At 43.0% G+C, this 25,738-nt stretch overlaps 1 protein-coding gene across 1 annotated transcript in view; it reads right to left on the bottom strand.

Annotated features, from left to right (window-relative positions):
• Positions 1–6,927: 6,927 nt before the first annotated feature.
• The window catches only part of THBS2 (thrombospondin 2), a 471,688-nt gene continuing 452,877 nt past the window's right edge, over positions 6,928–25,738 (bottom strand). Inside the window, exon 22 of the mRNA XM_077283271.1 lies at positions 6,928–7,427. Coding sequence (XP_077139386.1) covers positions 7,420–7,427 — 8 coding nt within the window. The 3' untranslated portion in view covers positions 6,928–7,419. The remainder of the gene's footprint in view (positions 7,428–25,738) is intronic.

Below are 25,738 nucleotides of genomic sequence, written 5' to 3'. Positions count from 1 at the left end.
CCATATTGTCTACTCAAAAATGGGAAAAAAAATTCCAAGTGCGGTGAAATCGCAAAAAAAGTGCAATCCCACACTTGTTTTTTGTTTGGCTTTTTTGCTAGGTTCACTAAATGCTAAAACTGACCTTTCACTATGATTCTCCAGGTCATTGCGAGTTCAGGGACACCAAACATGTCTTGATTCTTTTTTATCTAAATGGTGAAAAAAAAATTCCAAACTTTGTAAAAAAAAAAAAAAAAAGCATCATTTTCTGATACCTGTAGCGTCTCCATTTTTCGTGATCTGGGGTCGGGTGAGAGCTTATTTGTTAATTCCAAGCTGACGTTTTTAATGATACCAATTTATTGCAGATACGTTCTTTTGACCACCCGTTATTGCATTTTAATGCAATGTCGCTGCGACCAAACAATGTAATTCTGGAATTTCGATTTCTTTCTCGCTACTCTGTTTAGCGATCAGGTTAAACCTTTTTTTATTGATGGATCGGGCGATTCTGATAGCGGCGATACCAAGTACAGTACAGACCAAAAGTTTGGACACACCTCATTTAAAGATTTTTCTGTATTTTCATGACTATGAAAATTGTACATTCACACTGAAGGCATCAAAACTATGAATTAACACATGTGGAATTATACACTTAAGAAAAAAGCGTGAAACAACTGAAATTATGTCTTATATTCTAGGTTCTTCAAAGCAGCCACCTTTTGCTTTGATGACTGCTTTGCACACTCTTGGCATTCTCTTGCTGAGCTTCAAAAGGTAGTCACCGGGAATGGTTTTCACTTCACAGGTGTGCCCTGTCAGGTTTAGTAAGTGGGATTTCTTGCCTTATAAATGGGGTTGGGACCATCAGTTGTGTTGTGCAGAACTGTGGTGGATACACAGCTGATAGTCCTACTGAATACACTGTTAGAATTTGTATTATGGCAAGAAAAAAAGCAACTAAGAAAAACGAGTGGCCATCATTACTTTAAGAAATGAAGGTCAGTCAGTCTGATAAATTGGGAAAACTTTTAAAGTGTCCCCAAGTGCAGTGGCAAAAACCATCAAGCGCTACAAAGAAACTGGCTCACATGAGGACCACCCCAGGAAAGAAAGACCAAGAGTGACCTCTGCTTCTGAGGATAAGTTCATCCGAGTCACCAGCCTCAGAAATCGCAGGTTAACAGCAGCTCAGATTAGAGACCAGGCCAATGCCACACAGAGTTCTAGCAGCAGACACACATCTCTACAACAACTGTTAAGAGGAGACTATATGCAACAGGCCTTCATGGTAAAATAGCTGCTAGGAAACCACTGCTAACGACAGGCAACAAGCAGAAGAGACTTGTTTGGGATAAAGAACACAAGGAATAGACATTAGACCAGTGGAAATCTGTGCTTTGGTCTGATGAGTCCAAATTTGAGATCTTTGGTTCCAACCACCATGTCTTTGTGTGACACATAAAAGGTGAATGGATGGACTCTACATGCCTGGTTCCCACCGTGAAGCATGGAGGAGGAGGTGTGATGGTGTGGGGGTGCCTTGCTGGTGACACTGTTGGGGATTTATTCAAAATTGAAGGCATACTGAACCAGCATGGCTACCACAGCATCTTGCAGCGGCATGCTATTCCATTCGGTTTGCGTTTAGTTGGACCTTCATTTATTTTTCAACAGGACAATGACCCCAAACACACCTCCAGGCTGTGTAAGGGCTATTTGACCAAGAAGGAGAGTGATGGGGTGCTACGCCAGATGACCTGGCCTCCAGTCACCAGACCTGAACCCAATTGAGATGGTTTGGGGTGAGCTGGAAAGCGGAGTGAAGGCAAAAGGGCCAACAAGTGCTAAACATCTCTGGGAACACCTTCAAGATTGTTGGAAGACCATTCCTGGTGACTACCTCTTGAAGCTCATCAAGAGAATACCAAGAGTGTGCAAAGCAGTCATCAAAGCAAAAGGTGGCTACTTTGAAGAACCTAGAATATAAGACATAATTTCAGTGGTTTCACACTTTTTTGTTAAGTATATAATTCCACATGTGTTAATTCATAATTTTGATGCCTTCAGTGTGAATGTACAGTTTTCATAGTCATGAAAATAGAGAAAAATCTTTAAATGAGAAGGTGTGTCCAAACTTTTGGTCTGTACTGTATGTTTAATTTTTTTTTATTGTTTTATTTTGAATGGGGCGAAAGGGGGGTGATTTGATGTTTTATATTTTTTTAATATTTTTAAAAACATTTTTTTTTTACTTTTGGCATGCTTCAATAGTCTCCATGGGAGTCTAGAAGCTGCCATAACTCGATTGGCTATGCTATATATAGGTGATGATCAGATCGCCGATATGTAGCTGAATTACTCACTTGATATGAGTGCTGACCACTGGGCGGCGCTCACCGCGCAAGCCAGCAGTGACAACCATAGAGCCAATGAACCGATGACCCGCGATCATGTGACAGTGGTCACCAGTGGGCGGATTTCCGTCCCAATGGCCGAAGGTGCGCATTAAATTCCGCTTTCAGAGTTTGATAGTGGCATTTAACGGGTTTATAGCTGCGGGTGGATCGCAATTCCATCTGCAGCTATTGAGGGCACATGTCAGCTGTTCAAAACAGCTGACATGTCCCGGGAAAGATGTGGGCTCATTACCGGAGCCCACATCAAAGGGGAAGACACGACATGTGACGTATTAGTACGGCGCATGTTGTGAAGGGGTTAAATTGAATTTGTCAGCAGGTTTTTGTATTTAATCTGCAAGAGGCATAATATAGGGCACAGACAGAGACCCTGATTCTAGGGATTCATCAATTATTAGGATCCGTGTTGTAGTTTCAATGCAAACAGTTTTTTATCCGCAGATTACAGGTAGGAGCACATATTAAGCATTTGTTGCAGAAATTTCTTCACCATTTCTTCCTCTCTGGGCAGGAAAAATGCAATTCACATTTTTAATGCATTTTTTACATACATTTTTGTAGCAGATTTATCTCCAGTCATTAGTGTGGTTGAAGGATACAGCAAAAACGCAGAAAAATTTATATGCTGCAGATTTCAATCTGCACCAAATCTGAAGTCACAAGCAGCATGCAAATGATACTTCAGGATTCTCATTCATTTTGTTGGCATCAGGAAATCCATCAGGTTTTGTGACATATCTGTGCAGAAAAAACATGATAAAACGTGACTAATCTACAACTAAGGCTGGGGTCACACTTGCGAGTGTGATACGAGAAACTTGCGCGAGTTTCTCGCATCAATACCCAGCACTGCCGCCGGAACTCGGGACTGGAGCATTCAGCTGCATAGAATACATGCAGCTGCACACTCTGGTCCCGAGTGCCTGTGGCAGTGCTGGGTATTGATGTGAGAGACTTGCGCAAGTTTCTCGCATTTCACTCGCAAGTGTGACCCCAGTCTAACATTGCTAGACTACAGCTCACCAAACCAGCAGTCAGGATAGTCTCTGTAATCCTTTCCCCCCACCACTGAACAGCATCTTGCTGACATTGCACAGTGTACACAGGAAGCTAAGATTATATAGCAAATAACATGATGACATATTACCTTTAATTTAGTTACAAAACATGGCAGTTCTTAAAGGTGTCAGCCTTTATGTCTAGTGCTATGGCTATTGGAGCTGCTAGCTGACTTAATAGGGCTACTTTATAAATACTTATATTATTTGCACATTATAAATACAAATTCTAGAGCATGTTTTCTTAGATTGATGTCTTGTGTCTTTCCATTGTTATTTTTTCTACAGGGTGGGCCATTTATATGGATACAAATAAATAAAATGGGAATGGTTGGTGATATCAACTTCCTGTTTGTGGCACATTAGTATATGGGAGGGGGAAAACTTTTCAAGATGGGTGGTGACCCATTTTATTTAGGTGTATCCATATAAATGGCCCGCCCTGTAGAAAGTTATTGTAAGGTGACTGTCAGTGATCGCCTGGCAGCTCTAAAATGGCAGCTACCCCAATCAGGCTAAGCACAAGATACTCCATTTCCCAGAGTCCTGAGGTTGCCCTGGCCATCACACTTTAACCAGGGATCTGGACTTACACTGGGGTCCCTGTGCAAGAGCCCCAGAGTCAGCTGCTGTTCAGTTGCGCAAGCTGGCAAAGGAGGACGGTCAGGTAGCTGGGTCAAAACCAAGAGGGTAGCAAAGATAAAAAATTGTCAGGCAAGAGAAAAGTCAATAAACAAGCTGAAGTCAAAACAGAAAAGTACAACTACAACACAGGAACAGAAACTATAGACCTAACCCCGGGAATCACAAGACTACATCTGGCAGCTTCCAGAAGTAAGCTGGAAGCTTTAGTAGACTGTTGTACTCTCCATTTGGCTGGACAGCAAACACGCCCATGCTGCCAGAAAGTATGGCACTGCCGGTTCCAGCTACACAAATCTAAGTGGCTGGACAGATGCTGAGCCGTCCAGAACTTCTGGTTCAAACATTTCTTCTATCACCAGCGTTGCCAGCAGAATGAATACTGTCCTGTTGGAGATGTGAGTTATTAATAAATTGACAATTGGTTGCTACCAGTTCAGTGTGTGTCTTGTACACTCTTTGGCCATTTTCACACATACATGGCTAGGAATACTAAGCCCATCCGCCTCCTGCCTGAGCTAACTGCCTCATATGTGCCTATGATAGCTCAGGTCTTGCTGAACAATTTTTAGGCTGGAACAGCTCAATTGATGTGCAAGCACTGAGTAGAGACAGTGATCTCCACTGGCCAAACACAAGAACCCCATAGTCATATGAGGAAGTTGAGTTTGGGGTAGGAGACACAGTGCTTGTCCATATGGTCCGTACATCGTAATCCATATGAATGTTGGATGTGTGAAACTGGTCTTACAACGTTCAATCAATGTGAACGCTGCCACCCTGCGTAGGGAATGGAACACACCCTTTTAACTAGGGGATCAGTAAAGCAAAGCTGTCAATGTATTTACAGATGCTCAAAAAAAATGGCAAAACGCAGAGGTATAAGAAAAGTTGGAAAAAGGGATTGTCCAGTAAAAATAAGTTATCACCTAATAACTTGCTAATCGATTGGTGTCCCACTACTGGGACCTGAACTGATCAGAAGATGGGGGGATTTTTTAATTCTTGATGGAGGTGCTTTTTCCCTGTTAAAAAAAGGCTCAACAGGTCAAACGCCTGACCATTGCTCAACTTATTCATTATGAAACTGTTGGAAAAAGCAGAGAACAGTGATTAGCAGCACCATAGGGAATGAAAGTAGTGCAGGCCAAGCATGAGCACTGCTGTTTCATTCTAATGTGAAAAGTTACAGTCTATCTTCTGGATAGGTGCTAACTTGTTTTCACCGGGCAACCCCTTTTCAGGGGAACATTGAGTATTTACTAAAACAGACATGTCAGTTGACAGATTCTCTACAAACAAATGTTTTTAACAAACTTAAGCTAAAATACTAGTGAGAACAATTATAAGATCCAATATAAAATCCAGAATACTTTCAAAGACATAGTTTTAAAGTTATTATAATCAGCAGTTGAATAGGCCATTATTTTCTCCCATATCTGTGTGGTCACAGCATCCTTCAACAGGGATATGTGCAACTGATGTTCTATACACTTAGGTACACTAAATACATCAAAAATGTAATCCTTTTCTACAAAATCTGAATTTAAAATAAAAAATTTAGGTGATAGTTTGGGTGTTACACTGACAACTTTAACATTAGAACCTTGCGCAGGCCTTGCCCATTGTAAGAGCTGTTTCTTAATAACAGCAAGTGTACTCCTACTGTGTGTACATTGATAGCAATGCTATTTGTTTATTATTGTTAGCTTTCGTACATCACAAGAGCATACAAATTACTAGAACAATTTCTATGATGTGATTGTCCCCAAGGAAGGTTATTTTATGCCAGAGTTTCTCAACTCCAGTCCTCAAGACCCCACAACAAGTCATGTTTTCAGAATTTCCTTAGTATTGCATAGGCGATGGAATAAATGCTTGAGCAGGTGATGAAATTATCACCTGTGCAATACTAAGGAAATCCTGAAAACATGACCTGTTGTGGGGTCTTGAGGACTGGAGTTGAGAAACACTGTTTTATGCTATGACATATTTACTTGTTTTTACTATAAAAAAATATTATTACTACCACGATTAACTATAGCCATTAAAAAAGAAATAAAATGCACAACTATTTTCTTACAATGTACTTGCCTGTTTTACCAAATGTTATGTTTTGTGAATAGTGTTAGTGATTAGTGCCAGTATTTGGGATTATGAAGAGATTTGAACGTTACAATATACTTTAAGCACCATGGACATATACTTAACATAACACCTTTTTTGCCTAGTTAATGCAATAGATAAGAGTATTCAACACTGTGCATAGAATAATAACTACCGTATTTCTGCAATAGAATCTAGTAGATTGCCATAACCAGAATTCTCATTTTCTACCACCTTTTGACTTTACAGCCATTTAGATGTGCTACATTTCATATGATAAAGTCATTAGAAAATAATTGTACTGTTTTATAATTTTGATTATAGAAAAAAAAACCATACCTAAATCTAATTTCTGTTTTGTAGCATTTAAGAAAATGACAAATACGACAAATGAAACTTAGTTTAATTTCAGTGGCTGTGCAGCATAACTGTTGACTATTAATGACTGTTGGATCAAGTCCTTAGAGAGGTGCACCCTCACTTTCAAATTGCCAGTGCTGCTTCCTGTTCTTTACCTACCTAAGAAAATGACCGAATGCTAACAAAAACTACTTTGCATTTTGAAATAATCATAATGGTAATTACTGAATATTAACGTTAATTCCAGAATGAAAGCTTCAAGAATCCTGTTTTTAGAAAAAGTTTCAAACATACTAATTTACCTACTGTAAATATGATTGTAGACTTGAAATTATTTAACTTTTTTTTTTTTTTTTAACATTTAAGGATGTTTAAATAAAGCCAGGTCCACCTTTAAAACACATGTCCACAAACATTAAACACATTTCCAAGTACTAAAATAGAAGTTAAAACAGTAAATCAGCAATTGTGGCAATGGTATAAAACAATCTGGTTTTCCAAGACCCTAAAAAAGCAAACACAATTCAAACCTTTTAGGTAAGTGTGGAAGGTTAGCTTGTAAGAGTCGAGCATGAATTATTACATTCGCTATTATTGCATAAATGTTTTATACATATCAACCACCTTAAACTACTGATTTTTCAATCTGCTAAAAATGAAATTCATGCCTCTGCTTATGTTCCACTATTGTGCAACTTTTGTTTTTCTACATTGTCCTTAGAGGTTACATGAAGCATTGTCCTTCCTGCAGTATAGAGGTAATTCTGGTGATGGCTGGGAGTCATAAGTTGAGTTGAGGTGTCTTAGTCACATGTGATGTACAGTACACATCTCACATCAAAATGTTCTTAAAAATCTGAAAAAAAAATCTATATAATTAGTTGCACCAAAAATGTATACAGACATATAAATAAGTTCCTTATAAACACAGATACATGACATTCTGACTAGAGATGAGAGAACACCTGAATGTTTTGGTCTAGTCGAACAGTTACATAAGTTCAGGTTCGGGTACCCCATTCAATTGCACAACACCTTCAAGGCTTAGAGGGACAGCTCATGCCAGGTGTCCAGTTTTGATACCGAATAGTTGAAGGTTGCAGAGGAATTAGGAAGTACACTGGTTTAGTCAGCCCGGTATTGCTTGACCATCTTTAACCCCTTTCTGTCATTGGATGTACTATTCCGTCCATGTGGGGTGGGCCCTACTTCCCAAGGACGGAATAGTACGTCCAGCACAATCGGCCGCGCTCACGGGGGGAGCGCGGCCGATCGCGGCCGGGTGTCAGCTGACTATCGCAGCTGACATCCGGCACTATGTGCCAGGAGCGGTCACGGACCGCCCCCGGCACATTAACCCCCGGCACACCGCGATCAAACATGATCGTGGTGTACCGGCGGTATAGGGAAGCATCGCGCAGGGAGGGGGCTCCCTGCGTGCTTCCCTGAGACCCCCGGAGCAACGCGATGTGATCGCGTTGCTCCGAGGGTCTCCTACCTCCTTCCTCGCTGCAGGTCCCGGATCCAAGATGGCCGCGGCATCCGGGTCCTGCAGGGAAGCAGGTGGCTTACCGAGTGTCTGCTCAGAGCAGACGCTGGTAAGCCTGCAGCCCTGTCAGTGAGATCGGTGATATGACAGAGTGCTGTGCACACTGTCAAATCACCGATCTGTGATGTCCCCCCCTGGGACAAAGTAAAAAAGTAAAAAAAAAAATGTCCACATGTGTAAAAAAAAAAAAAAAAAAAAAAAAAATCCTAAATAAATAAATAAAAAAAAAAAATTATTCCCATAAATAAATTTCTTTATCTAAATTAAAAAAAATCAAACAATAAAAGTACACATATTTAGTATCGCCGCGTCCGTAACGACCCCACCTATAAAACTACATAACTAGTTAACCCCTTCAGTGAACACCGTAAAAAATGGTGGAATAACACGCGATCAAAAAGACGGATATAAATAACCATGGTACCGCTGAAAACGTCATCTTGTCCCGCAAAAAACGAGGCGCCATACACCATCATCAGCGAAAAAATTAAAAAGTTATAGTCCTCAGAATAAAGCGATGCCAAAATAATTATTTTTTCTATAAAATAGCTTTTATCGTATAAAAGCGCCAAAACATAAAAAAATGATGTAAATGAGATATCGCTGTAATCGTACTGACCCGAAGAATAAAACTGCTTTATCAATTTTACCAAACGCGGAACGGTATAAACGCCTCCCCCAAAAGAAATTAATGAATAGCTGTTTTTTGGTCATTCTGCCTCACAAAAATCGGAATAAAAAGCGATCAAAAAATCTCCCGTGCCCGAACATGTTACCAATAAAAACGTCAACTCGTCCCGCAAAAAACAAGACCTCACATGACTCTGTGGACTCAAATATGGAAAAATTATAGCTCTCAAAATGTGGTAACGCAAAAAATATTTTTGCAATAAAAAGCGTCTTTCAGTGTGTGACGGCTGCCAATCATAAAAATCCGCTAAATAACCCGCTATAAAAGTAAATCAAACCCCCCTTCATCACCCGCTTAGGCTACGTTCACATTTGCGTTGTGCGCCGCAGCGTCGGCGATGCAACGCACAACGCAGGAACACCGCATGCACAACGCATGCACAACGCTGCGTTTTGCGACACATGCGTCCTTTTTTGCTTGATTTTGGACGCACAAAAAATGCAACTTGCTGCGTCCTCTGCGCCATGACGCGTGCGCCGCAGTGACGCATGCATCGCAAAACGCAAGTGCAACGCATGTCCATGCGCCCCCATGTTAAATATAGGGGCGCATGACGCATGCGGCGACGCTGCGGCGCCCGACGCTGCGGCGCAAAACGCTAATGTGAACGTAGTCTTAGTTAGGGAAAAATAAAAAAAAATTAAAAAATGTATTTATTTCCATTTTCCCATTAGGGTTAGGGCTAGGGTTAGGGTTAGGGCTAGGGTTAGGGCTAGGGCTAGGGTTAGGGCTAGGGCTAGGGTTAGGGCTACATTTAGGGTTGGGGCTAAAGTTAGGGTTAGGGTTGGGGCTAAAGTTAGGGTTAGGGTTTGGATTACATTTACAGTTGGGAATAGGGTTGGGATTAGGGTTAGGGGTGTGTCTGGGTTAGAGGTGTGGTTAGGGTTACCATTGGGATTAGGGTTAGGGGTGTATGTGGATTAGGGTTTCAGTTATAATTGGGGGGTTTCCACTGTTTAGGCACATCAGGGGCTCTCCAAACGTGACATGGCGTCCCATTTCAATTCCAGCCAATTCTGCGTTGAAAAAGTAAAACAGTGCTTCTTCCCTTCCAAGCTCTCCCGTGCGCCCAAACAGGGGTTTACCCCAACATATGGGGTATCCGCGTACTCGGAACACATTGGAGAACAACTTTTGGGGTCCAATTTCTCCTGTTACCCTTGGGAAAATACAAAACTAGGGGCTAAAAAATAATTTTTGTGGAAAAAAAAAATATTTTTTATTTGCATGGCTCTGCGTTATAAACTGTAGTGAAACACTAGGGGGTTCAAAGCTCTCACAACACATCTAGATGAGTTCCTTAAGGGGTCTACTTTCCAAAATGGTGTCACTTGTGGGGAGTTTCTACTGTTTAGGTACATTAGGGGCTCTGCAAACGCAATGTGACGCCTTCAGACCATTCCATCTAAGTCTGCATTCCAAATGGCGCTCCTTCCCTTCCGAGCCCTCCCATGCGCCCAAACGTTGGTTCCCCCCAACATATGGGGTATCAGCGTACTCAAGACAAATTGGACAACAACTTTTGGGGTCCAATTTCTCCTGTTACCATTGGGAAAATACAAAACTGGGGGCTAAAAAATAATTTTTGGGGGAAATTTTTTATTTTTTTATTTTCACGGCTCTGCGTTATAAACTGTAGTGAAACACTTGGGGGTTCAAAGTTCTCACAACACAACTAGATAAGTTCCTTGGGGGGTCTAGTTTCCAATATTGGGTCACTTGTGGGGGGTTTCTACTGTTTAGGTACATTAGGGGCTCTGCAAACGCAATGTGACGCCTGCAGACCAATCCATCTAAGTCTGCATTGCAAATGATGCTCCTTCCCTTCCGAGCTCTGCCATGCGCTCAAACGGTGGTTCCCCCCAGATATCAGGTATCAGCGTACTCAGGACAAATTGGACAACAATATATAGGGTCTAATTTCTCCTGTTACCCTTGGAAAAATACAAAACTGGGGGCTAAAAAATAATTTTTGTGGAAAAAAAAATATTTTTTATTTGCACGGCTCTGCGTTATAAACTGTAGTAAAACACTTAGGGGTTCAAATCTCTCACAACACATCTAGATGAGTTCCTTAGGGGGTCTACTTTCCAAAATGGTGTCACTTGTGGGGTTTTTTTACTGTTTAGGTACATTTGGGGCTCTGCAAACGCAATGTGACGCCTGCAGACCATTCCATCTAAGTCTGCATTCCAAATGGCGCTCCATCCCTTCCGAGCCCTCCCATGCGCCCAAACGGTGGTTCCCCCCCACATATGGGGTATCAGCGTACTCAGGACAAATTGGACAACAACTTTTGGGGTCCAATTTCTCCTGTTACCCTCGGGAAAATACAAAACTGGGGGCTAAAATATAATTTTTGTGGGAAAAAAATGTTTTATTTTTACGGCTCTGCATTATAAACTTCTGTGAAGCACTTGGTGGGTCAAAGTGCTCACTACACCTCTAGATAAGTTCCCTAGGGGGTCTACTTTCCAAAATGGTGTCACTTGTGGGGGGTTTCAATGTTTAGGCACATCAGTGGCTCTCCAAACGCAACATGGCGTCCCATCTCAATTCCTGTCAATTTTGCAGTGAAAAGTCAAACGGCGCTCCTTCCCTTGCGAGCTCTCCCATGCGCCCAAACAGTGGTTTACCCCCACATATGGGGTATCAGCGTACTCAGGACAAATTGTACAACAACTTTTGGGGTCCAATTTCTTCTCTTACCCTTGGGAAAATAAAAAATTGGGGGCGAAAATATCATTTTTGTGAAAAAATATGATTTTTTATTTTTACGGCTCTGCATTATAAACTTCTGTGAAGCACTTGGTTGGTCAAAGTGCTCACCACACCTCTAGATAAGTTCCTTAGGGGGTCTACTTTCCAAAATGGTGTCACTTGTGGGGGGTTTCAATGTTTAGGCACATCAGTGGCTCTCCAAACGCAACATGGCGTCCCATCTCAATTCCAGTCAATTTTGCATTGAAAAGTCAAATGGCGCTCCTTCGCTTCCGAGCTCTGTCATGCGCCCAAACAGTGGTTTACCCCCACATATGGGGTATCGGCGTACTCAGGACAAATTGTGTAACATCTTTTGGGGTCCATTTTCTCCTGTTACCCTTGGTAAAATAAAACAAATTGGAGCTGAATTAAATTTTGTGTGAAAAAAAGTTAAATGTTCATTTTTATTTAAACATTCCAAAAATTCCTGTGAAACACCTGAAGGGTTAATAAACTTTTTGAATGTGGTTTTGAGCACCTTGAGGGGTGCAGTTTTTAGAATGGTGTCACACTTGGGTATTTTCTATCATATAGACCCCTCAAAATGACTTCAAATGAGATGTGGTCCCTAAAAAAAAATGGTGTTGTAAAAATGAGAAATTGCTGGTCAACTTTTAACCCTTATAACTCCCTAACAAAAAAAAATGTTGGTTCCAAAATGATGATGATGTAAAGTAGACATGTGGGAAATGTTACTTATTAAGTATTTTGTGTGACATATCACTGTGATTTAATTGCATAAAAATTCAAATTTGGAAAATTGCGAAATTTTCAAAATTTTCACCAAATTTCCATTTTTTTACAAATAAACGCAGGTAATATCAAAGAAATTTTACCACTATCATGAAGTACAATATGTCACGAGAAAACAATGTCAGAATCACCAGGATCCGTTGAAGCGTTCCAGAGTTATAACCTCATAAAGGGACAGTGGTCAGAATTGTAAAAATTGGCCCGGTCCATAACGTGCAAACCACCCTTGGGGTGAAGGGGTTAAAAACGTTTCCTTCATTGTTAAAAATAACTGGTCATCAGGTCCTGGACGCTGGGAGGGTGTCATGAAATTGGCCCAGGCCTTTGACAGTGTACCCCTTCATCTGCTGATGTGTATGTCACTTTACCTCTCCTCCTTGGTTGGGCAAGTAAGCTTGCCCCCTGTTGCTAGCATTGTCTGATGGGAATATTTTCAAAATATTTTCCACAAGGTCTTTCGGGTATAACACCATTCTAGTACTACTCCAACTAGAGCCACTCCAAAGTACTGCACACCACTATATAGTACAAGCGTATAAAAAGGTAAACTTTATTGATATATCAATAATAAAATCATCTAAAAAAATCACACATTCCCCAAGATGATCCCGCCAAGATAATGGAGGTCAAGAAAAGTGCATGTCCTTTATAAACGTTTTATAACAAAAACATGATATAATGCAAAATGACTGTATATCACATGACCTCTTAAGTTTATAAATGTTTTATAATAAAACAGGATACAATGCAAAATGACCATAAATCACATGACCTCTTAAATACATAGATCGCCAATAAGCCCCCCGGGGTTAGAGATATAGACAATACATGTTTGTACCCAGGGTGAAAAAGGGCCCGTCCGAATAGCTGAGTAGCCAATAATGTACCAAAGCACAATATTCAATATAGTTTGTACCTGTATGCCAGAAAAATATCAATACGCCATGGTATAGAGAAAATGGTGCCAGTAAACGCTCTGCCACGATATGTGACGCAATCACCATATCACAGCGGCATCAAACTAGGTCCTATGCCCAACCATGTGCAAATCAGCGATATACCACAATCTATAACCACAGACACCATATACGAACGGTGTCTATAAAGGTCCTAGGTCCGGCCATGTAGGAAACCCAAGGCAATAGGATGCTGCCACCGGGGGAAAAAATACCAAGAAGGCAGGGATCAGCATGGGGAAAGATCCTACGCATGTTGCCGTTACATGGACGGCTTCGTCAGGGGTTTCCTACATGGCCGGACCTAGGACCGTGATAGAGACCATTCGTATGTGGTGTCTGTGGCTATAGATTGTGGTATAATGCTGATTTGCACATGGTTGGGCATAGGACCTAGTTTGATGCCGATGTGATATGGTGATTGCGTCACATATCGTGGCAGAGTGTTTACTGTCACCATTTTCTCTATACCATAGGTGTATTGATATTTTTCTGGCATACAGGTACAAACTATATTGAATATTGTGCTTTGGTACATTATTGGCTACTCAGCTACTCGGACGGGCCCTTTTTCACGCTGGGTACAAACATGTATTGTCTATATCTCTAACCCCGGGGGGGGCTTATTGGCGATCTGTGTATTTAAGAGGTCATGTGATTTATGGTCATTTTTAATTGTATCCTGTTTTATTATAAAACATTTATAAACTTAAGAGGTCATGTTATATACGGTCATTTTGCATTATATCCTGTTTTTGTTATAAAACGTTTATAAAAGGACATATCGTTTTCTCCTTATGGAGAGTGACATACCATCTCTGGCTTGTCAAGGTAAGGAGGCTTATTTGCCGTTCAATGCTCCTCTGGGAAATTAAATATGCAAATTTCCTCTTCTGAGAAAAAGATGACTTAACTCTATAGCGCCACCTGTTGGAAGTAGCGATCCTACAAGTCACAATCAACCCTCTAACGAGTCGTGCAATATAACTTAGGATAAAAGCCAAATCAGTATACTGATACTGATTTGGCTTTTATCCTAAGTCATATTGCACGACTCGTTAGAGGGTTGATTGTGACTTGCAGGATCGCTACTTCCAACAGGTGGCGCTATAGAGTTAAGTCCTCTTTTTCTCAGAAGAGGCAATTTGCATACTTATAAAAGGACATGCACTTTTCTTGACCTCCATTATCTTGGCGGGATCATCTTGGGGAATGTGGGATTTTTTTTAGATGTTTTTATTATTGGTGTATCAATAAAGTTTACCTTTTTATACGCTTGTACTATATATTGGTGTGCAGTACTTTGGAGTGGTTCTTTCTCTCCCTTGTTTCGAGCCGATGAAATGAGGCTGGACTGAGAAATATCTCCCTGTCTTGTGTTGGAGCTGGTATTCAACAACTGGCCTCTGCTGCTCACAAAGCCGTACCAGCATGTGCAATGTGGAGTTCCATCATGTCATGTCGCATACCAGTCATGAGCTGTCACTTGCAAGCACTCCTGCAGAATTGTCAGTGGCAGCTGTAGCTGACTTGCTGAAATGGGCGCACATGCGGCGTGCCTTGACAAGAAGCTTTGGTAAATCTTGGTAGGTTTTCAAAAACAGGTGAACCACTAAGTTGATTACGTGGGCCAAGCATGGTATGTACAGTACAGACCAAAAGTTTGGACACACCTTCTTATTTAAAGATTTTTCTGTATTTTCATGACTATGAAAATTGTAAATTCACACTGAAGGCATCAAAACTATGAATTAGCACATGTGGAATTATGTACTTAACAAAAAAGTGTGAAACAACTGAAAATATGTCTTATATTCTAGGTTCTTCAAAGTAGCCACTTTTTGCTTTGATGACAGCTTTGGCATTCTCTTGATGAGCTTCAAGAGGTAGTCACCGGAAATGGTTTTCACTTCACAGGTGTGCCCTGTCAGGTTTAATAAGTGGTATTTCTTCTCTTATAAATGGGGTTGGGACCATCAGTTGTGTTGAACAGAAGTCTGGTGGATACACGGCTGATAGTCCTACTGAATAGACTATTAGAATTTGTATTATGGCAAGAAAAAGCAGCTAAGTAAAGAAAAACGAGTGGCCATCATTACTTTAAGAAATGAAGATCAGTCAGTCTGAAAAATTGGGAAAACTTTCAAAGTGTTCCCAAGTGCAGTTGCAAAAAACCAACAAGCGAAACTGGCTCACATGACCGCCCCAGGAAAAGAAGACCAAGAGTCACCTCTGCGTCCGAGGATAAGTTTATCTAAGTCACCAGCCTCAGAAATCGCAGGTTAACTGCAGCTCAGATTAGAGACCAGGTCAATGCCACACAGAGTTCTAGCAGCAGACACATCTCTACAACAACTGTTAAGAGACTTTGTGCAGCAGGCCTTCATGGTAAAATAGCTGCTAGGAAACCACTGCTAAGGACAGGCAACAAGCAGAAGAGACTTGTTTGGGCTAAAGAACACAAGGAATGGACATTAGACCTGTGCTTTGGTCTGATGAGTCCAAGTTTGAGATCTTTGGTTCCAACCACCGTGTCTTTGTGCGACGCAGAAAAGTTGAACGGATGGACTCTAAATGCCTGGTTCCCACCGTGAAGCATGGAGGAGGTGTGATGGTGTGGGGGTGCTTTGCTGGTGACATTGTTGGGGATTTATTCAAAATTGAAGGCATACTGAACCAGCATGGCTACCACAGCATCTTGCAGCCGCATGCTATTCCATCCGGTTTGCGTTTAGTTGGACCATCATTTATTTTTCAACAGGACAATGACCTCAAACACACCTCCAGGCTGTATAAGGGCTATTTGACCAAGGAGAGTGATGGGGTGTTACGCCAGATGATCTGGCCTCCACAGTCACCAGACCTGAACCCAATCGAGATGGTTTGGGGTGAGCTGGACCTTAGAGTGAAGGCAAAAGGGCCAACAAGTGCTAAGCATCTCTGGGAACTCCTTCAAGATTGTTGGAAGACCATTTCCAGTGACTATCTGTTGAAGCTCATCAAGAGAATGCCAAGAGTGTGCAAAGCAGTCATCAAAGCAAAAGGTGGCTACTTTGAAGAACCTAGAATATAAGACATTTTCAGTTGTTACACACTTTTTTGTTAAGTATATAATTCCACATGTGTTAGTTCATAGTTTTGATGCCTTCAGTGTGAATTTACAATTTTCATAGTCATGAAAATACAGAAAAATCTTTGAATGAGAAGGTGTTTCCAAACTTTTGGTCTGTACTGTATGTAAGCTTGACAAGCTTCACAGCCACCACCAGGTTACAGCTATTATTACACATGACCATTCCTGGTTGTAGGTTCAGCAGTGAGATCCACAAATCTGTCTGGTCTGTTATTCCTTTCAATAACTCTGCTGTGGTGTGTGGTTTGTCTCCTAGATAAATTAGCTTCAGCAGAGCCCATTGCTGCTTTCCTGACGCAGAGCTGCAGAGCTTCCGCTTTCTGGCTGATGTGGACGGCGTGCTCCGAGAAAACAAATCGAAGATGGGGGATGAGGAGGAGCAGAAGGTGGAGCAAGAACTGGTATAGGAAATTGAAGAAACCCTGTTTGAAGTAGGGCCAGCAATCTTTGGCAATGTTAGCACATGTGCCGTGCCAGGGTGGGACTCTGTCTCCACAATGTTTACCCAGTGTTCTGTGAGGGAAATGTAGCATCCCTGGCCACAAGTGCTTGTCTCCGTGTCAGTCATTAAAGTAAGTCTGTCAGCAGGTTTGTGCTCAGTAAGCTACAGTGTCAGGTTGGAGCCGTTATACTGATTAAAATGATACCTGGGTTGATGAAATGAAATATTAAAAAAATATATATACACTGCTCAAAAAAATAAAGGGAACACTTAAACAACAGAATATAAGTACAAGTAAATCAAACTTCTGTGAAATCAAACTGTCCACTTAGGAAGCAACACTGATTGACAATCAATTTCTCATACTGTTGTGCAAATGGAATAGACAATAGATGGAAATTATTGGCAATTATCAAGACACCCTCAATAAAGGAGTGGTTCTGCAGGTGGGGACCACAGACCACATCTCAGTACCAATGCTTCCTGGCTGATGTTTTGGTCACTTTTGAATGTTTGTTGTGCTTTCACACTTGTGGTAGCATGAGACTGACTCTACAATCCACACAAGTGGCTCAGGTAGTGCAGCTCATCCAGGATGGTATATCAATACGAGCTGTGGCAAGTAGGTTTGCTGTGTCTGTCAGTGTAGTGTCCAGAGGCTGGAGGCGCTACCAGGAGACAGGCCAGGACACCAGGAGATGTGGAGGGGGCCGTAGGAGGGCAACAACCCAGCAGCAGGACCGCTACCTCCGCCTTTATGCAAGGAGGAACAGGAGGAGCAGTGTCAGAGCCCTGCAAAATGACCTCCAGCAGGCCCCAAATGTGCATGTGTCTGCACAAACTGTTAGATACCGACTCCATAAGGATGGTCTGAGTGCCCGACATCCACAGATGGGGGATATGCTCACAAGCCAACACTGTGCAGGATGCTTGGCATTTGCCACAGAACACCAGGATTGGCAAATTCTCCACTGGCGCCCTGTGCTCTTCACAGATGAAAGCAGGTTCACAGTGAGCACATGTGACAGACGTGACAGAGTCTGGAGATGCTCTGGAGAGAGATCTGCTGCCTGCAACATCCTTCAGCATGATCGGTTTGGCAGTGGGTCAGTAATGGTGTGGGGTGGCATTTCTTTGGAGGGCCGCACAGCCCTCCATGTGCTTGCCAGAAGTAGCCTGACTGCCATTAGGTACTGAGATGAGACCATATGTTGGTGCGGTTGGCCCTGGGTTCCTCCTAATGCAGGACAATGCCAGACCTCATGGGGCTGGAGTGTGTCAGCAGTTCCTGCATGATGAAGGAATTGAAGCTATGGACTGGCCTGCCCATTCCCCAGTCCTGAATCCGATTGAGCACATCTGGGACATCATGTCTCGCTCCATCCACCAACGTCACGTTGCACCACAGACGGTCCAGGAGTTGGTGGATGCTTTAGTCCAAGTCTGGGAGGAGATCCGTCAGGACACCATCTGCCGCCTCATCAGGAGCATGCCCAGGCGTTGTACAGTAGGGAAGTCATACAGGCACGTGGAGGCCACACACAATACTGAGCATCTTTTCCTTGTCCTTATAATGTTATCCGGGAGGGGAGGGGAATGAATGGAAATCAGCATTTCCCACCTCTGAAGGACTGTTCGAAAACTTAGTTATGCCATTTGGTTTGAACAATGCTTCTGCAGTCTTCCAAAGCTTCATCAATCATGTGTTCTCTGATTTTATTGGGCGGTTTGTGGTCATATACTTAGTTGACATTCTGGTTTATTATAAGAAAACACATATTGGTCACCTTTGGGCGGTTCTTCAAAAACTCAGGGAGAACCAACTTTTCGCTAAGCTAGAGAAATACTCCTTTTTTGTCCAGGAACTGCCTTTCTTGGGGTTCATTGTCTCTATTGAGGGGTTTCGTATGGATCCCAAGAAGGTGCAGGCCATTGTGGATTGGGTGCAGCCCCGGGACCTGAAAGGCCTTCAGCGATTCCTGGGATTCGCCAATTATTACCGGAGGTTTATTAAGGGGTTCTCTCAGGTGGTCAAGCCCCTCACCAACTTGACGCAGAAGGGGGTTGATGTTAAGAACTGGTCTGACTCAGCGGTAGCTGCGTTTCTGACCCTGAAAAAATGCTTTATGTCTGCCCCCATTCTGGTTCAGCCAGATCCATCTGAACCCTTTGTGGTGGAGTTTGACACCTCGAAAGTGGGGGCGGTGTTGTCCCAGGGGCTTTCCACCTTTACCAATCTTAGACCATGCACCTTCTTCTGCAAGAAGTTCTCTCTGGTGGAAAGAAGTTATGACGTGGGTAATCGGGAACTTCTTGCGGTTAAGTTTGCCTTTGAAGAATGGAGGCATTTTTGGAGGGGACGGTTCATCCCATTACTGTATTTACTGATCACAAGTACCTGAAGTACATTGAGTCTGCAAAAAGGTTGACCCCTAAGCAAGCTAGATTGTCCCTTTTTTTTCCCGGTTCCAGTTCTCGATAACTTTTCGTCCGGGATCCAAGAATGGGAAGGCCGATGCCTTGTCTGGATCCAGTTTCTCCCCCCGAGCCTCCATCCTCCATTCTTCAACCCGGGGTTGTGGTGGCTGATGTGTCGGCAGGCTTGGAATGGGAGATTCGGGAAGTCCAGTCTCCGGCTCCCCTGTCCAAGCTGGAGGAAAAATTGTTTGTTCCTATTCAATTTTGACTCAGAGTCCTCCAGGAGTTCCATGATTCGGTGCTGAGTGGAAATCCTGGGATGTTGGCTACTCATGAAGCCATCGCAAGAGTTTTTGGTGGGTATCGCTTACGTCTGATTTGAAGAAATTTGTGTCTGCCTGTGAGGTGTGTTCCCGCACTAGGAGCTCTTATAACCGGCCAGCTGGGGAAATTGGTGCCTTTGCCAGTTCCTGATAGTGTTGAGGAGAGGCATAAGATCAAATACTTAATTAACCTCAAGACATAAGGTAATTGAGAGAAGCAACCCATAACATGTATTGTTTAACCTTACATAAGTTTTCCTCAGATCAAAGTGAGACACTAAAGATGGCTGCCATCTCCTGTATCAGAGCCATGTGCTCTGGTATCCAAGATGAACAATGAAGACACTAAAGATGGCTGCCATTTCCTGTATCAGCAGACCATGTGTTGGTGTCCAAGATGATGCCCACCCTGATGACCTCATAGATCCACCCACAGTGACGCCCACCCTGATGACCTCATGGACCAACCCACCCTGATGACCTCATGGATCCGCCCATGGACTTGCTCATTGCCCAACCCACTAACCAATGGAATATATCCGATCACTCCCATTTTAGAGCTAACCGAGCCCCCTTACAGAAAATATATAAGATGTGTTTTAAGCCAAATAAAGGCCTTCTTGGAGCTGAGCCATAGATTGATCAAGGAGAGTTTACATCCAACTGTGTGGTGTATTTCTTTTGGTGCGCACCTGATCAATATCCATTAGGCCAGGAGTAGGCAACTAGAGAATTGAACATTTTATTAATTGTTCAACCTTAATATTTGGCCGCCCAACCTGGGGCCAGCAGAGGAAGAGCCCTGAACCCTGAGGACCGGCGAGTGGAACGGCTGGACGTACTGAATACCCCGAACCTGGAGACTGATCACCTCCTTATCAGAACACGGTAAGTCTGCTGATTTTTATAATCTGTAGTCTTTACCTTGTGTCCTTCGGGGTATCCTGTGCAGATTGCCTGACCATGTCCGGTTTTCTTGGTATCTGTAAGACGGCAGAAAGGGTCTCTCCGCTGCTGGTCATTTAATTGCAAGAACCGTCACATATTTTAGTTGCCTACTGCCTGTTACATGTTGTGAAGAGGGGGGATGACTGGTAGTTAAGAGAAGTAAGTGTAAGGACAGGAAAAGCAAGTTGTTTTTTTTTTAAAGAAAAGAAGCAAGTGTTTACAGAAGGAGAAGCATGTGTTTAGAACAGGAAGAGCAGGTTTTTAGAAAAGAAAAGAAGCAAGTGTTTACAGAAGGAGAAGCATGTGTTTAGAACGGGAAAAGCAGGTTTTTAGAGAAGGAGAGCAAGCGTTAGGAAAAAAAATAATAATTTTTTGTCTGTGGTATACAGTTGTCGCCTGTGATAAGATTTTCAGTTCTGTATAAGAGAGACTAGGACCTGGAGTGATTGACTCGGCCTAGGGGGGCCCGGTAAAGCTTGGAGTGAATGACTCAGTTCGAGCCTAATAAATTGTGTAGCGGCTCATTAAAACTTGGAGTGAATGACTCAGTTCGAGCCAAATAAATAAATTTATAGTTTTTGCCCCGTGACATCGAGTGAGTTGACTCTGCACGTGGACTGGTAAGTTAGGGAGCAATTTGACAAGGTAGGGAATAATTGGTTTGTAAAGTACAGAGCACGGAAGTCAGACAGGGACCACGTGACAAGAAGCAATAGGTACAGAGTGCTGCAGACTCAGTTCCCTTTAGAATCTCAGGTTTGAGTCATCTCCCCCGTCTTATTGTTTGTTTGGTGTTTGTTATCTTGATAGATAGATATATATACTGTATATCTATAGAAAAATGGGAGAAATTAATGCAGTTCTGCCGTGTTGGCACTAAGACAAATTCAGATGGCAAGTTAGACTCGTGCACATTAGTAGCGACTCGTGAAGGGAAGAGTCATGTTAAACAATGTAAAAAGCTTATGAAGTTGTGTGGAATGCCAGAAGGGGGATGGTTACAGCCCCTCGAGTAGAAGATTGTCTTAAAAGAAAGAAAAGGTATCCTAGAAGATAATGGATTGTTGTCTACTGCTAGGGCAGGAGAAAGAGTCTCTGAAAGTCTGTATAGAGAAAATTGGGTAGAGGAGGAAAGGAATAGAAAGAGTAGAGTTTTGAGTTATGTGTATTACAAAAATATATCCTGTGAGCGGTCACCACCGTATAATGGTGGCCCAGAGCCATGTGCTAAATGCTGACGGCAGCCATTTTGTGGATGGCAAAAGTGTTGATGCTAACGGCAGCCATTTTGTGGATGGCAAATGTAATTCTAACGGCGGCCATTTTGAGGATGGCAAAAGTGTTGATGCTAGTGGCAGCCATTTTGTGGATGGCAAATGTGTTAATTGTAACAGCAGCCATTTTGTTGATGGCAATTGTGTTAATTGTAACAGCAGCCATTTTGTGGATGGCAAATGTTTTAATTCTAATAGCAGCCATTTTGTGGATGGCAAATGTGCTTATTCTGATGGCAGCAGCCATTTTGTGGATGGCAAATGTTTTAATTCTAATAGCAGCCATTTTGTGGATGGCAAATGTTTTAATTCTAATAGCGGCCATTTTGTGGATGGCAAATGTGCTTATTCTGATGGCAGCAGCCATTTTGTGGATGGCAAATGTTTTAATTCTAATAGCAGCCATTTTGTGGATGGCAAATGTTTTAATTCTAATAGCGGCCATTTTGTGGATGGCAAATGTGCTTATTCTGATGGCAGCAGCCATTTTGTGGATGGCAAATCTTTTAATTCTGACGGCAGCCATTTTGTAGATGGCAAATGTGCTTATTCTGATGGCAGCAGCCATTTTGTGGATGGCAAATGTAATTCTGACGGCAGCCATTTTGTGGATGGCAAATGTGTTAATTCTGATGGCAGCCATTTTGTGGATGGCAAATGTGCTGCTCCTGGTGGTGAACATCTCAGACTAAGGCTACACACCACATCACTAAATCCTTGCTACCCAGTAAGGACCACTGATGGCCAATACTATATTCCTTCGGGAAGTGAACAGGCTTTACCCATGTTTCTCATCTCAGTGGTTTCCAATGGGGCACCGACCCTTTCCCCTATCACTCCTGTCGTGAATCCAGTTATCCTCCCACCTGGATTGTCCCCGGTACCGACACTTTCTACTGTCACTTCCACTGCCAATTTAGCCGCACACCCACATGAGATGCTCCAAGCAGCTGCCCCTCCTCCCAATGCTTCCACTACAACAGCACTCTCACGCAGTCTACATAACGGTATACCCAGTACCTCACAGGCAGTCTCGCAGCCAAGAGCACATCTGTATTGGACGGTGGCAACTGTAGCAAGGGGGGCCTTAATCTGGGAGGGGGATACCAATAGCACAGGAAGCACAAAGGGGAGGGAATGTTGGCAACCTATTTTTGAAAAAGAACTTCCTCAGGGACCCTTGTTAGTGGTGGGAAAGGGTGACATAACAACAGTGGAGACCGACGCTATTGTTAATGCTGCCAATTCTCGGTTAGAGCACAATGGAGGTGTAGCTAGAGCTATAGTGGAAGCAGGAGGGGCGACTATTCAAGCTGACGGTCGAATCATTGTTGAGTCACGTGGTCAGATAGCTATTGGGGTCATAGCGGTGACTAAAGCTGGCAATCTTCTGTGTAGAATGATCATACACGCTGTGACCCTTACTGTTGACCCTGTTCATCCAGACGTTAGTGCTCAACAACTTCGTGCAGCAATAACTCGCATTAATGAGGACAGGACTGTTAAAGCTTTTAAGACTGCCTGTGTCACCTGGATCCCACACCATGATACTGGAGCTGCCCAAATAGAGCCCCTCATTCCAAGACTCCTCCTGCTCCTCATACACAAGGGACTACATCTGTACTCCCGGTGCCATCTCTACTCCCGCCTCAGGTGTCACCACCAACAGTGCCAAGGCTCATGTCTGAGGAGCCCACCCTCTACGTCAAGTATACACCCCAGCAAGCTGCTACTCTGTTCAACGAAGTTCTAGATCCAGGAAAACAGCCGATGCCTTTCTACAGAAGCATGCTTCAAATCTAAAGGACTTACTCAGCCACGTGACAAGATCTCATTTCCTTGCCAAATCTTAAAGCAGGCAATGCATATTGGCCTGTTATGGATATCATGTTCAATTATGCCTCACTTGCCAGTGACAAGACATGGGACTCTGGTGTTGAGTTCTGCCAAGAACCTAAGACATGGGCCTCGGATGAGTTGGCTGACCTACTATTGTCACCAAAGGATTCCAGATGCCTCAAAGCTGATGCAGCCATTGTACGATGACCTCAAGACGTCAGCGTTTCCACTATGTACCAAATCCGTGGAAGCTTTCTACGCTCTTAAACAGGCCATACAGTCTGCACCAGCTCTTGGAATCCCAAATCCTGATATCATCTGAGGACATCCAGTTCTCTTAATGGCTCCACACGACATAATTGCTATTCTTGGAACCTAAACATCTGTTGGTGCAGCGTCATATGAGACTCCAATGTTCGCTCTTGGTTCCGGATAATGTCACTCTTGTCCGCTGCAGCATCTTCAAACTGTCCACGCTGCTTCCTCTTTCCAGGGGGGATGTGGATGATGATACTGATGCTCTCGGAGAAGATGCCTCTACACACTCAGAGGATCATGACTGTCTCGAACAAATGCAGGAAGAAGCAGCCTCCAAGAAAAACGTGTCTGAAGACCCACTCCCACATGCTGACCTGACGTTCTTCACTGATGGTTCCAGATTTGCAGATGAAACAGGAAGATTCTATACGGGATATGCCGTGGTTACACATGACCAGGTCATCTCAGCTGGATCGCTACCACCACACGTCTGCACAAGAAGCGGAACTTAAAGCTTTGACGTTGGCTTGTCAGGAAGCGACGGAGAAGGTGGTCAACATCTACACGGATTCAAGATACGCTTTTGGAGTGGCTCATGACTTCGGAAGTATCTGGGCAGCCAGAGGATACCTAACGTCCAGTGGAACTTCTGTAAAACATGCTGCTACCATGCAAGAACTTGTGGTCACTCTGGATCTACCTTCAAAGGTTGCAGTGATCAAGATCAAAGCTCACGGGAGACTGGATTCTCCAGAAGCAAGGGGGAACTTCTTTGCTGACAAAACAGCAAAAACCTATGCTGCGGATCCATTTGGGAAAGAGAAAGCAGTGATGTACGTGTCACAAGACACTGAAGAAGGGCCTAAATGCTCTCTCTTGAGGATTATCCATCTACATCAAGACATCAGATGATGACAAGAAGTCATGGCAAGAAGGAGGAGCTAAAAAAAAAGGATGAAGATGGAGTCTGGAGGGTGAACAAAAAGCTCTGTCTACCCCGTAATCTGTACCCCTCGGTGACAGAATGGGCACACGGTATCACCCACAGAGGCAAGAATCAGATGAATGACCCGATTTGGAAGACCTACATGGCACCTGGGATTTCTACTGTCACCCAAAAATATTTCAAGTCCTGCCTTGTGTGTGTGCCAGCATGCAATCCAGTACCGCCTCAGAAAGTTACTCAGAAACATTTGGCTAAACCACTCTATCCCTTTCAGAAAATCCAGATTGATCACATTCAAATGCCAAAAGTAGGGAAGTACGAGTATGTACTGGTAGTGACTGACATGTTCTCAGGATGGCCCGAAGCCTATAGAGTAACCAACATGACTGCCAGAGTGACTGTTAAGAGACTGGTGACTGAAGTAGTATGCAGATATGGAGTCCCAGAGGTAATTGAGAGTGACCAAGTACCTGCATTCACTGCAGCACTGACTAAGGAACTATGGACATTGGTGGGAGCTGATTTGGGTTTACATACTCCATATCACCCACAGAGCAGTGGGAAAGTAGAAACACTGAATGGCACCTTCAAAAATAAATTACTGAAAGCCAGTTAGGAGGTCAGACTTGGACAGACATTTTGCCCGTTGCCTTATACTCAGTCAAAAACACTCCAAGGGGTCCCACTAAACTCACACCATACGAGATTCTTTTTGGGGGGCCTCCAAGGTTGGGTCAATATTTTCCACAACAGCTAGCCTTAGGAAGTGATACGCTTGTAAATTATGTAATTGCCCTTACTAAAGAACTGTCAGTAATACATGTACAAGTTTTATCATCCTTTCCAGGTCCAGATTCCACTGAAGGTACCCATG

The sequence above is a fragment of the Ranitomeya variabilis genome, chromosome 2 (genome assembly GCF_051348905.1).
Source record: "Ranitomeya variabilis isolate aRanVar5 chromosome 2, aRanVar5.hap1, whole genome shotgun sequence".
NCBI classification, from domain to species: Eukaryota; Metazoa; Chordata; class Amphibia; order Anura; family Dendrobatidae; genus Ranitomeya; species Ranitomeya variabilis.
The sequence above is the reverse complement of the archived record's forward strand: the minus strand, read 5'-3'. Positions and strand labels throughout refer to the sequence as shown.